At 42.4% G+C, this 13,424-nt stretch overlaps 1 protein-coding gene across 1 annotated transcript in view; it reads right to left on the bottom strand.

Annotated features, from left to right (window-relative positions):
* The window catches only part of PRDM2 (PR/SET domain 2), a 61,513-nt gene that overhangs the window by 27,761 nt on the left and 20,328 nt on the right, over positions 1 to 13,424 (bottom strand). Inside the window, exons 3-5 of the mRNA XM_060259558.1 lie at positions 11,231 to 11,348; positions 9,527 to 9,630; positions 6,858 to 7,010 (exon numbers count right to left, since the gene is read on the bottom strand). Of these exons, the coding sequence (XP_060115541.1) occupies positions 6,858 to 7,010; positions 9,527 to 9,630; positions 11,231 to 11,348 (375 nt within the window). The remainder of the gene's footprint in view (positions 1 to 6,857; positions 7,011 to 9,526; positions 9,631 to 11,230; positions 11,349 to 13,424) is intronic.

Below are 13,424 nucleotides of genomic sequence, written 5' to 3'. Positions count from 1 at the left end.
AAGAAACTGACCACTCTGGAAGCTCAATTCGTGAGTTTCAGTCCTTATGCCCCATTTCAGACTCATTACTGATGCAGGGAGACAGTGAAAATGACCAAGTGCATTGCTCTACTTTGCCCAGCAATTGTTCAGTTTTGCCTCAGGGGAAGGCTGAGAACTGGGGCACTATGGTGGTTAGAGTGCTCGACTGGGAATGGGAATAATCAGGTTCAAATCTTCACTCAGCCATGAGGTAAGCTCACAAGGTGAGCTTGGGGCAGCCAACCTTTCACAGTCTGATCTATCTGATAGTTTAATATTTTGATCTTAATATTTTATATTTGTTTTATGTTATTGTTTTTCTATTTTATGGGTGGGCATCGATTTAAAACGTCTAATACATATAAACAAATATTTTCTAAGATTGTGAGGATAAAGCAGAGCGGAGAAGAAACACATATGCCAAGACAAGCTCTGAGGAGGAAGGGTCGGATAAAATCCTCTTCTCTGCACAGTTCTTCCACCTTCGTTCCAAAGCACGCATACTGAAAGCCGGAGGGTTGGAGGAAATTGCTGTCAAGTTGCAGCTGACTTACAGCAACTTTGTAGAAAGGTGGGAGTGGGGAATCAACATAAGTCCCTGACAATTATAAATATATATTTTGTTCTCCATCCCACCATCATTGTTGGCCCCCTTCAGGCACAAGGCAAAAATGGTCTTACACCAAAGAGTATTTGATATACATTAGTTTTCTGCTAAGTTCTATGGCAAATATTAATTTTTCATATATGCAAATTTCTTTCTTTCCCCATTTTTCCCTGCATATCTTGTTATTTGACAAAAGTTTCTTTTTAAAAAAAAACTTGTTCATTTTACTTAAATTGTAATCCACTCTAAAATAAGAGTCCCATGTCTACACTGTATATGAGATCAGTGGAGCTCTAAAGCATGCATGCATACTTTCAGGCCTGGATTCGAGATAAGCAGGTTTAAAGCAAGCCTGGTTCAGTGGCTAAAAACTGCTTTGTGGATCTAAGATCTCAGCTTTGTTCCTTGCTACTTTCACTTTAAAGGACCTCAGTGAATGGGTAACAGGAATAGACCCTTCTTGGCCCAGGATCCAAGAGAGTTGCTGTAAATCACAGTACACAACAAAACTAGCAGTTCAGCTTGGTATAAAGTATCTTGGTGACTGCATCAGCATATGCTCAGATTCTGCATGGAATAAAAGCCCAGTCCCCAACCACTAGAAATTCCACCTGGCATTGCTTCAGAAATTTCATTCAGCATTGCCCACAAACTTCTTTGTTATAAGATTATAAGGACTGTAGTTACTTAAAGTATTATCTATACAGTTAGAGAGTAGGTTTAAGCTGTACTGATCCTAGGAAAGTTGATTATCAATTTTCAAGTTGGGGATGGGTTTAGTTGTGATATTATTTGCTGATTGATATACATGATTAATTCTCATAACACTCTGAGAAGGTTGTAAAATCAAAATAAAAACAAAACCAGAATTTTTAAAAAGTATTTTGAAAATTGCATGTTGCTTTCCATGCAGCTAAATAACAAAGAGAAAACAATAACAGAAACAGAAAACAAACACTTATATATAACTCAATCACAAACCATCCTCCTAGAGGGGAACCTAACACAGCAGATGCAAAAGAAAGTTTTTCAAAATGCAAGCAAACAGGAACAATTCCTCAGTTACAAAGGGAGGGTATTAAACAGCTTTGCGGCCACAGCTGTAAAGACCCCACTTCCAGTGGCAGATGTTCGTATGGCAGAGAGAGAAGGCAGCTGAATCAGGTTTGGTGCCTGCTGAACTGGAATCTGGTTTAGCCAATAAAGATGCTGGGAAGTTCAACACAAGGAACAAAAGTCAAGAATGACACTGGACATTCTGCAAACAGAACTCCAGAGTTTCTTTAAAATGATCTACGAGGGTTTGATTTGGATTGGGTCTGAAGGGAAGGAGGTATGCCTTTCTTCCTGCATCATTTCCCCAACCTGACATGGCTCTGAGGAAACATTTACTTATGAGTTACCTGTATGTTTTTCTCAGTGAACTAAATAGCAGCTCTAGGGTGTTCTTCCTCAGGCTGGGAAAAATTGGGGGAAAAGCTTAAATTCTCTCTTCCTTTGTGCCTTGGCTCTGACCCAAAGTGGGCTTGCACATATCCCTTTAGAGAAAAATAAAATGCCTGGAGCCCACTTCACGGAACACCCAGTGTCATATCCAGTTTGGTTAGGTGCACAAGTTTCAGACAATACAGGATTATAGTTCAAACTCAACACCTTGCAGTAGGCTGCAAACAAACTGGGAAGCCAGCCCGGGTACCGATGTGGAAAACACACACAAATGAATCTCCTTAAATTTCAGCCTTTCCCCCCCTGATCTACAGGCCATAAAGTTGCTTTGCATTTGTTCCAATGACAACTAGAAGACTTACATGCTGCATCCCTCCTCACTATGGTAAAACACTAAATGAGACAGAATGAGCTCTGTTGTAGTGTGAGGAAAGAAGGGGAAAGATCCGGCTTAAGAACATAAGAGAAGCCATGTTGGATCAGGCCAACGGCCCATCCAGTCCAACACTCTGTGTCACACAGTGGCAAAAAATTGTATATATACACACACACTGTGGCTAATAGCCACTGATGGACCTGTGCTCCATATTTTTATCTAAACCCCTCTTGAAGGTGGCTATACTTGTGGCCGCCACCACCTCCTGTGGCAGTGAATTCCACATGTTAATCACCCTTTGGATGAAGAAGTACTTCCTTTTATCCGTTTTAACCTGTCTGCTCAGCAATTTCATCGAATGCCCACGAGTTCTTGTACTGTGAGAAAGGGAGAAAAGTACTTCTTTCTCTTGAACGTCTCTGTCTTGACCAACAAAACCTGCTTTCAAGAGGACTTGGAATCTAATCCCTCTGCCCCGAATGAAACTCAAGACCTTATTGTTTATACAAATGACTCTCAGTCTACAACTCCAGAGCCACAAAAGAACAGGTCTTTTACCAAGTAGGTGACCGTGCTGGACCAAAAGAAAGGCCTAATAATAGGCCTTAAGGATGTGGGATGAGTGAATTGAAGGAGATGGTGCTCCCCCAAGACATACAAAGTTTTTCAGGTCAAAAACCAACAGCTTTGAACTGGGTTCGGAAACAAACTGATAGCCCAATGCAGATGCTTTAGAATGGCTGACATGTGTGCCGCCAAACTACGTCTGCAATTGGATAGGCAGTGGCATTCTCTACCAGCTGTGATTCCCCAACAGTCTTCAAAGTCAGACCCAGCTTCAGAGAACAGGAGTTGCTGGACATATTACAAGTTGGCATAAGGAATGCAGCTCAGTGTGTGCATGCACACCTTAAGAAAGCAGCCTCCCCCAGTTCTTTTCCATGCTGCTCTAAAGGGACAGCTTCCCTTATTTCTTGGGACAGTCCTCATTTATGGAGCAAACCTCCCTCTCCAAACCCTCAAAAGCACTGCCTCGAAGAACAGCCTCTTTTTGACACTTCAAGCTTTGGAGGCTGGAACTTTATCTTTGGTAGCCTGCCAGCAGAGCTTCCACTGAGGTGGAAAGAGCCGTCCGTAAAAGTTCGGTGACACGCTGTGCATTCTGAATGGCAGCAGGAGAAAGAGATTAAGCAAACAGCAACTCATCAAATAGGAGCTGATCCAAAGCCATTGGCAGTTCAAATCTTTGTCAAAGCAAAATCCACCAGTGCCCCAAGAATTTTTTTCCCCACATTCCATACTGGCCCATTGGTAAGTACATGAGGTGTGTTTTGTCTCACCAAGCCTCACTTCACAATTATTTAAGGGGAGACTTATTTGTCAATCTATGATCCTGATTTTTGCAGCTTTTTAGATTAGAAGAGCACCAGAGTTGCCATCACAGGCCCCCAAGACAATGAACCTCTCTCCCCACCCCCATTCCAATGGCACATGCATGCTCCATTAGAACAGGTATGTTGCTATTATCCCTAGCAACACCTTACCTGGATCCTTGAAACCATCACAGACTCTTGGAATATTGTACCCCTAGTCCCTACCAATGTTGCCTCTAAGTTGTGGAGTCTTGTGAGCAGAAATTCTACTTTGTGAGCTACTAGCATTAAAGTTGTGAGCTAGTGTATAAATTAGTTGACTCTGGGGCCATTTTTCATGAGCTAAGACAAAAATGTGTGAGCCAGAGGCTAAAAACTGTAGCTAGCTCACACTAACTCAGCTTAGAGGGAACACTGGTCCCTACTGTCAGTGGTCGAAGAGGAGTCAACAGAATCTGGCCATTCCAGTGCTTTCATTAATACACTCCAACTCATTTAGTGCATCTTGGAGATTAGAGGGGACTCAGTCCAGAGACTCAGCTGCTGAAGGTTTGATTAAAACTGCTACTAATTAATCCTTCAGGTTCCTGAGTTGCTCTGGAAGGTACGTGGGCTCATTCTGTGACTCTTCCTAGCTTTGGCAATAGACCTTCAACAATTTCAAGACAATCCCTAAAATGTATAATCTACATTCAATTGCAGGCCAATCAACCAAGCATGAACCCAAGGTTCTCTCTCCAGCAGAAGGTATGTGGCTAATCCACAGAAAAATGAGAGATCAATCCCTTCTCCAGATGGCCTAGGATTGGACTGGCCCAATATATGTCATGGTTTTGACTCCTGCACCAGTGCAGTGCCTCATTTTGTGTGAAACTGGCAACAAATTATCCTGAGGTTTTATTTATCTTTCCCTACCAAAATTAAAGACAGAAATACCCTCTGTTAAAATAGCTTAGGCCTCCGCCTAATTAGAAAGTTCTCCTAGCTCATGCAATGGCAAAAAACGCTTTTATCTTCAGAATGTACTTGAGCCAGTAATTAGTACTGGGAAGGGGAGACTAATTTATTATGAAACAAACACAAGCCACGGGGACCATGAAAAGAACAAAAATAGCTTCCAAATTACCTTCTGGATATTTTTTGCCAAAACAACATTTTTTAAAGTAAACAAAAAAAACAAAACCCAACAGGAAGTGGTTTTCTGGTATGCTGAACTGATCAGAGCGATCATTAGTGGTTAAGTCACTTGCTGCAGAGGGACGTAACCACTACAATGGTGTATGAACAATTAAAATGGTACATAGTAGTGACTACTTTAGGCTTCTGACAGGACCTGGAAGAACCGTGGGCTCATTTTGTAAGTCTTCCTGCCTTTGATTTAGTGAATGTATGGAATTAAATAGCAGTCCTGGACCATCAAATATGATTGATTCTACCTGCCCTCTGACCAGGTAACAAAGCCAGATATAAGAGGAGCTATGGGCAAAAAAGCAACAAATGAGGCAGCCGAAGCAGTGGAAAGCTCAGGTCAAGTATAGCCTACCATAGCTGAAAGCTCACTTGAAAGCCTGTTCTGAGGCAGGTAAGAGACTTCTTTTCCCAATTAACGCTGTCTCCACACCACCTTCTGGCAGAGGTTTCACAAATGATACAAGGGCTTTTTTATCCAAGCTCTTGCCACTGGAGAAATGCCATTTGGCAGCTTATGACAATTCCAGTAAGATGCTTTTGCAAAGGGAAAAAAATTGGTTTCATTTGTTTCGATGGCTCTAGCAGCTCTTCAAAAGGATAAAATCACTTCTGAATTCTGTTCTGGATTACAAGCACCCTTGGAGAGTTGCAGCTTCCCTCATGCTCACTGGACCTTTGCACTTCCTGGCTGGCTGTTTACACCTTGCTGAAAAAAACAAAGCCCTGTGCTAACTGCTTGAATTAAACACAGTGTCAGCAGAGAGTGCAGTTCCTGTAGTATTAAAGGAGGCCACAAACAACTCCCATCCTTAAGTGTGAGCTCTCAGGTTGGTGCAAACCTTGGGGATCGTTGTACCACTTCCAACGTGCCTTTCTTGGCCACAGCATGGTTCCTGGGCCTCTCATAGGATGCTGATTTTGCAACACCCTGTTCAATTCCAAGTATAAACTATGACAGAAAAAGCATTTTGCTTCTCTAATGGATGAACTAAGATTGCTGAGTTTGAAAAGAGCAACTATAAAATCATAGAGTTGGAAGGAACCTCCAGGGCCATTTAGCCCAACCCCCTGCACAGTGCAGGAAATTCACAAATACCTCCTTCCTCCCACCACACCTCTAGTAATCCCTGCTCCAAGTCCAGAAGATGTCAAAAAAACCCTCCAGGATCCCTGGCCAAACTGACCTGATTATTATTCCATGTGGGTGCCAACATCCTAGGAATAATCCTTCTTGAGATCAGAAGTAGCTGCTGGGAAGAGGGGAAAGCTGGGAAGATTGGTGACTATCCACATCTTCCACCAACAGATTGTAAGCTATGTCAGTTCTGAACTTCCCAGTGACTCTAGGTACAATTCACCATAAAATCCTTTTAAGCTGGAGCAACCAAAAGCACAATGCAAGCTAAGTAGTGACAGGTGGTATACTGATGGGTGGTGTATCTAAGTATGTGAAAAGTGGGAATGCTGGCTTTGGATAGCATCTCATTTGCACTAAAGAAGTCTGGCAACTCTGGATTGTGCTACTTGATTTTCAAATGGCAACTTTCTATCCATCCACTTTGGGTGATGAGCCATTCAGACTTTCTTCTCAGATCAGGGTACTAAGACAGCCATCCAGAACTCCCAGTAGACAACTGCAGTGGACTTTAACACAGGCTGCTGCTGAAGATGGGCACTGGAGTTTCGTTTGCACATACACCCAAGACTCAAGGTTTCAAACATGACCTTTCATACCGATTAGGTTGTTTCCCCTTTCCTGCTCTAATCCAAAGCAATTTTTAAAGAGAAAGCAACAGGAAAGAACAGACATTCAACAACAAGATGGACACAGAAGCATGGCTACCTTTAAGGTTTTGTAGTAAATGGTTCTGTTGATCTCCAAAGGGAAGAGATTCTGCTCCTTTCCAGAACGTGCCCAGTTTACATAGCGGAGCCAATTTCCCTTCTTGGGATCTGTAGCATCAACACACATCCATCCCAAGTTTGGGTAATAGACCTTGGAGGGTTGTGGGAAAGAGAAGAGAACCAAAGTTACTGATCACGAGAGAGTGCACTATCATTCTTCCTATAGTGTACAAGGTTATATCAGTTATTTTGATGTTTCAACAGAAAACAAAGCTTCTGCTTATTTAATACTAAAAAGGTAAAGGTAGTCCCCTGTGCAAGCACCAGTCGTTTCCAACTCTGGGGTGACGTCGCATCACAATATTTTCGTGGCAGACATTTTTTTATGGGGTGGTTTGCCATTGCCTTCCCCAGTCATCTACACTCCTCCCTGCCCCCCCAGCAAGCTGGGTAACTCATTTTACTGACCTTGGAAGGATGGAAGGCTGAGTCAACCTTGAGTTGGCTACCTGAACCCAGCTTCTGCCGGGATCAAACTCAGGTCGTGAGAAGAGCTCGGACTGCAGTACTGTAGCTTTACCACTCTGTGTCACTACACAGACACTAACAATACACAGATCAGACTTTTTTGAGGTTTGGATGCACTCAGTGCTAAATATTAGCTGCTTAAACAAATCTTGATTTTACAAGTGTCAGCTTCCCATGACAAGTACATGAAGTATTAGCTCTTGCCAGTTATTTTAAAAATCCCACAGTACTGGTCCTGTCATTGTGTTTACTTAAGTCATTCGTCCACAAACAGTAACCTTCTTAGATTAATCTGCCCTTCCTCCAAGGATTTCAGGGTAGTGTATATGGTCCACTCCTACCATTTATCTGAACAACCACCCTGTGAGGTAGGCTAGGGAGAAAGAGAGAGACAGACAGACAGACAGAGAGAAAGGCCCAAAGTCACACACTCAGATTTGTAGCAGAGTGTAGGCCTGCCTTAAAGCTCATAAACTATAAACAAGGATATTTTTGTTGGGCCACCTGATTCTATTAATATTTTCTATGGTTACAACTTACTAAAGCACTTTTGTGGAGAAGTAAAAGCAAAGAACATGTTTTTAAAATGTTGTAATGCTATCTGATGAAGGGGGCTTTGACTATCCAAAGTTCATACCCTGAAAATCCAGGTGCTCCTGGATTCAGATCTAGCTATTCTCATGCAGACCAACACAGCTATCCTCTGACACTGATTCTTAAAAAGCCCCAAACTGTGTATCCCATTCAGTTGTGGGGGAATGGTAGCCACAGGTGGCTGAGGCAAGGACAATGGCACCAATGTGCGTGGGATCTTTAAACATGTGAACCTTCCTGTCCATGTGGCATGAAAACATTCTTTGAATAATAATTCCAAAGAGTTCATATCAAGTCAGGTTTGGGAATGATCAGAATAAAAGGGGGGGACAAAAAAGTGGACAATTAAGAGATTTTTTTAAAAAAAATCCCTTCACTTTGGATGCCAAGGCAGAGCAAAAATTCCACAAGGGCACAACTATAGCTGAAACCTATGAATATTTACTTGGAAGTAGCCCCCAACTTAATTGACTCCTGAGCAGGATTAAGTATTTGATGAAAAGACTGGACCACAGCATTGATTTTATTCAAACTTACACTATTCAACAAGTTGGAGGCTTATGTTACTTTAATACTTACACTAATTACCAAAACAAATTACTTATCATGAAGCAACGAAATTAATTTTAAAAAACTGAACCAGACTGCTTCTGTTTGAAGGTGTGCCCCAGGTGGGGAGGGGAGGGGCGGGCAAACAGTCCTAACTCCTGACTCTCTTGCGAAGGAGGGACTTTAGAAAGGGGGACTTCTGCTCAAACAACAGCCAGCGCTGACACCTAAAAAAGATGAGCATGCAAATAGCACTAGACTTCTAAAAACTCTGACAAGCGCCTTGTTTCACTGTTCTCCATCTTCACTCTTGCTACTGGGGATGGCAAGGACAAAACACCTCACATAGGTAAGGAAGGAAATGCAAAACCAGGACGACTCAGAGCAGGACTTCTGCTTGTCTCATGGCTGAACGTGTTTCTCCCAATCACAATATGGAGAAACTTCAGCAGCTGAACAACCCTTCCTTCCCCTACACCTAGCACAGGATAAATATGCAGTATGCAGCAAAGGGTGGGTGTGTCCTATTCTCCTTGTGCGCTAAATGAGCTACAGCATAGCCCATCTCTCTGTAACAGGTGCATGTGTTGCATTTATACTGTTCCAGAGGCTGCTACACTACTACTAAGGAGCTCATTCCTGCCCCCAGTGGTGGTTCTTCCACCCATGGAAACCTCCATGGGACTGGCATTGCACAGATAAGATCTTGCAGCATTAGTATGCTGATCAGGCTTACAAAAAAAAATCAATAACATTTGATGTTTTAGGATCACAGACATTTTCAGTGACAGCCAACTAATGATAATGTATTTTCATATTGCTTTGAATGCTTTATGAATTTATGTATACATTTTATGGTTACTAACAGCTGTTCCAGGGGCACTTTGGGAGCCAGGAAGTAGGACACAATACAAATGAATCAAACCAGCATTTACATAGAATGAAGCTTTCCCATATACAGCTTCCTCACTGGAAACGCTTTCCATCAGTTCTTACCTCCCACATGTACACATTGCTCTTAACTTGAGATCTTTTCTTCTTGTCACCAACAAAAGGTCCAAACTTTCTGCCTTTGAAAATTGGCTTTGTAGCCCAGACACCTGAAAGGTCAAAGCAGAAACTCCAATTAGCCTCCTCAAACCCAGGCGGTTTTCACACTTCAAGACTTTGCAGAGATGAGCACAGATGGCATAAGGAATGCAAGAAATAATTGGTAGTGGATAATGCCATCTCAATACAGCTGAGTTTATGACAACCCTGTAGGGTTTTCAAGATAAGAGATGTTCAGAAGTGGTTTGCCAGCGTCTGCCTCTGGGTAGCAACCCTAGATTTCCTTGGAGTTCTAGTCAAGGTACTCCACATGGCCCAAAAAGCTTCCCTTTCAGGCACTGTCAAGACACAGACCTGCTTAGCTTCAGCAATGTTGCTGATATATGCACCTGCAGCCCATATCAAGGGACTCATTGTACCCTGTTATTTTCTCTGGTTTAATGTAATGTAAGGAAGAAGAGGAGAAAGGGCAAACATCATTTCTTCTGTAAGATGGAGATGAAAACATAAGCATGCACTTGGAAATGAACTTTCACTTTTGATATAGCTAGGAAGCAGTATTCCCTCTAAGCTGAGTTAGTGTGAGCTACCTCACAGTCTTTTAGCCTCTGGCTCACACATTTTTGTCTTAGCTCAGGGAAAATGGCCCCAGAGCAAACTAATTTATGCAGTAGCTCACAACTTTAATACCAATAGTTCACAAAGTGGAATTGTGTTTGAATCAGAAGATGCTGCAAACCACAAACAAAAAGCAGCTCCTTAAGTAAAAGCTTTCTAAGTAGAACAGAGGGCTGCTACTAAGGAGTTGAATTGCCTCCACCAGCTTCTGAAAACATGGGACTGCATCAAAATCTTGAAAAGTCTATAGAAACACATTTCTGGCTCACTTCGGAGACAAACCTCTCCCATCTTGTCCCACCTGGGTCTCCATGGGTAATGTGCTACTGCTCTCTATCCAACTGCAGAAAACTTCCAGGTGGCTTAATTCCTAGAATGCTCTCCCACTCCCGGGAGGACGTTTTTCAAGATGAAAGTTGCTTGGGTGCCAGGAATAGGAGTGAAAGTTTAGAGCTATGCATATGTGTGCTCCTCTTTAAATGAAACACAGAATCAGTTTCAGCATAGCTTTCCAACTTCCCCACATGGGTAGCTTGCCAAGAGCACAGCATGCTACCAGATAACTCTGTGCCTCATTCACCTGCTCAGATCTTGGTGGAATGTACTGTTACATAAACCATAGAGACTAGGTTTTGACTATCATTTGCAACAGTCAGCTGAGCTAAATGTGGCTGGATCTGGTCAGTGCTACTGAATCTAGATCAAAGGTAGACGACATTCAGTCTGAATAAGATAGTACATTTCAACAAATGCCCATTAAACTTTCCCTCAAAGCCTTCAGAAGAAGAAGAACTCTGCAAGTTCTCTCAGGATGAGGAACTGCTTCCCAACTTACCTGCATCTGTCTTCTTGAAGTTCTCTTTCACCAGTTCTTGTCTTAAGAAACAAAATCAGAGTTTCCCTTCTTGTTCTTCTGAATTTAAAGAGCCCTCAACAAAGGAAATCTCTGTCCACTGTCCTCAGTCCCCATCTCCTCAACATATCCAGTTCTACTAACCTCTCCGCACACCATTTACTTTCAGATATGCTTACCAAGCCGTGTCTTGTCAACAGCAGAGGGAAGAAGCTTCACTTCCTCAGGAAGTCCTTTGAGCACGTGATCAGGTACATCAGCCAACGTCTCAACTGATACTGGAGGCTCTGTTGAGATCTACAAACAAATAAACAAAAAAGAATTACTGAAGACAGCTCATGCACCTGCGGCAGAATTCAGTGATCCATGCACACTACATGAAAATCCCAAAATAACATAAAAGCAAAGAGCCATCACTGGCATTTCAAGCTTACATATATACTCAGTTAAAAAAACTTCTGAATTTGAAGTGTGCATGAAATTATTACACACAGCTATATATGCTATCCCCCCAAATATTCATAGTCTACTTGGGGAACTTGTTCCGAACATACATGATAGCTACTAAGACAAATGTTAAAAGGAAACTGACTCCTACATGGATGGTGTAAGCTACACACTGGGGCCATCTACGGACATGGCTGATGTCTTTGCTTACTTTTGAGATTCCTCAACTATGCAGAAAAAATATTAGTTGGTACATTAATCAAAAGAGGGAAGGAAAATAGGGATGGTCTGTTGAGAGGAGCTGTTTAGAGAGCAAAAGAGGTTGGTGAGGGAGACAGGATGGTGGGAGAAGAAGACTGCAGATTTATACCCCGCCCTTCTCTCTGAATCAGAGACTCAGAGCGGCTTACAATCTCCTATATCTTCTCCACCCGCAATAGACCCCCTGTTTGGTGGGTGGGGCTGAGAGGGCTCTCACAGCAGCTGCCCTTTCAAGGACAACTCCTGTGATAGCTATGGCTAACCCAAGGCCATTCCAGCAGCTGCAAGTGGAGGAGTGGGAAATCAAACCTGGTTCTCCCAGATAATAATCCACACACTTAACCACTATACCAAACTGAGAGAACTTAAGAGAATTCTTGAGGAAGAGACTGAGTGGAGCAATTTCCTGTTCACCCTCCCTAAGATTCTCCATGTCATCTCAGTTTGTTCTATATGAGTTTTGTTTATCAATGCCTTTTGGATATAATGAACTTAGAAGACAAGCTTCCAAGCTTCCATTTTCAAATGCAAGCATGGACACAAAGAGGATATCTGCATTAACCATTTATACCCATTAAGGTGCGCTTGCTTTCCAATTCTTGTCCCCTTTTGCTAACAAGGAGCCTGTAACAATGAGATTATGAAATGTCCATATCATGGTTTTATTCTAGGTTTTCAATACCCTCAGCCTCTGCAGACATTGTACATATTCTGATTCCCCAATTATTTTTTATTTCCCCTGCATGGTTCTGCTCTTTCACTGTCAGCATTTAGACTACGAGCTCCTTGGGCAGGGACCTGCCATTTGCTATGTCACCCTGTAAAGTGCAACATATATCATTGGTGCTCTATAAATAAAAGATAAAACTACAGCTCTGCTTTGAAAAAGCAGCAGTAAAGAATTCTGCCCTTTGATAACCATGGAGAAAGCTGCCCTCCTTACTCAGCCCATGTTCATGCAAGGACCTGAAAGAGGTCTGACACATCCTTTGCTTGGGCACCATGTGCACACAAGGACCTAGATGGATATGCCACAGGGGAATGTAGCTGATCCAAGCTGAGCTCCACATTCAGGTCATTAGACACGCACTACAAATAGCACTTGAATACAGGTACATATGAACTTGTCCTGTTACATGAGAAATTAAGGAAAAATAATGCAATAGCTGATCTATTTTATGCTGACTTTCCTGTGATACTATGGACTGCAGGAATTCAAGGCACTGACAGCTAGCAGTTTTAATTTACTCAATGGAAAACCTGGGATGCAGCAATGAAAAAGCTGAAAGTACTTGTATAGTTCTGTTTTGCAACATGGATCGTGAGCATTGCAGCAATGCATTCTGTAAGGAATTCTGATGGGGGACGAACTGGAAAGCATCCTTAACCGAACATTGCTCAAAGCAAGGGGGCAATACTGTCTTTTCTTATCCAGCAATCCTTTTTCAGAAAGGCTAAGCTGACAAAACTCTAACCTGAATGGCCCAGGCAGGTTAGCCTGTTCATGTCAGATGTTGGTAGCTAAGCAGGATCAGCCCTGGTTAGTATTTGCACAGAAGATCACCAAGGAAGTGTAGGGTTGCTATGCAGAGACAATGTCAAACTACCTCTGAACATCTCTTGCTTTGAAAACCCATGGAGGTCAACTTAAATTGGCTGTGATGT

Source organism: Heteronotia binoei, chromosome 18 (assembly GCF_032191835.1).
Source record: "Heteronotia binoei isolate CCM8104 ecotype False Entrance Well chromosome 18, APGP_CSIRO_Hbin_v1, whole genome shotgun sequence".
In the NCBI taxonomy this organism is placed as follows: domain Eukaryota; kingdom Metazoa; phylum Chordata; class Lepidosauria; order Squamata; family Gekkonidae; genus Heteronotia; species Heteronotia binoei.
The sequence above is the reverse complement of the archived record's forward strand: the minus strand, read 5'-3'. Positions and strand labels throughout refer to the sequence as shown.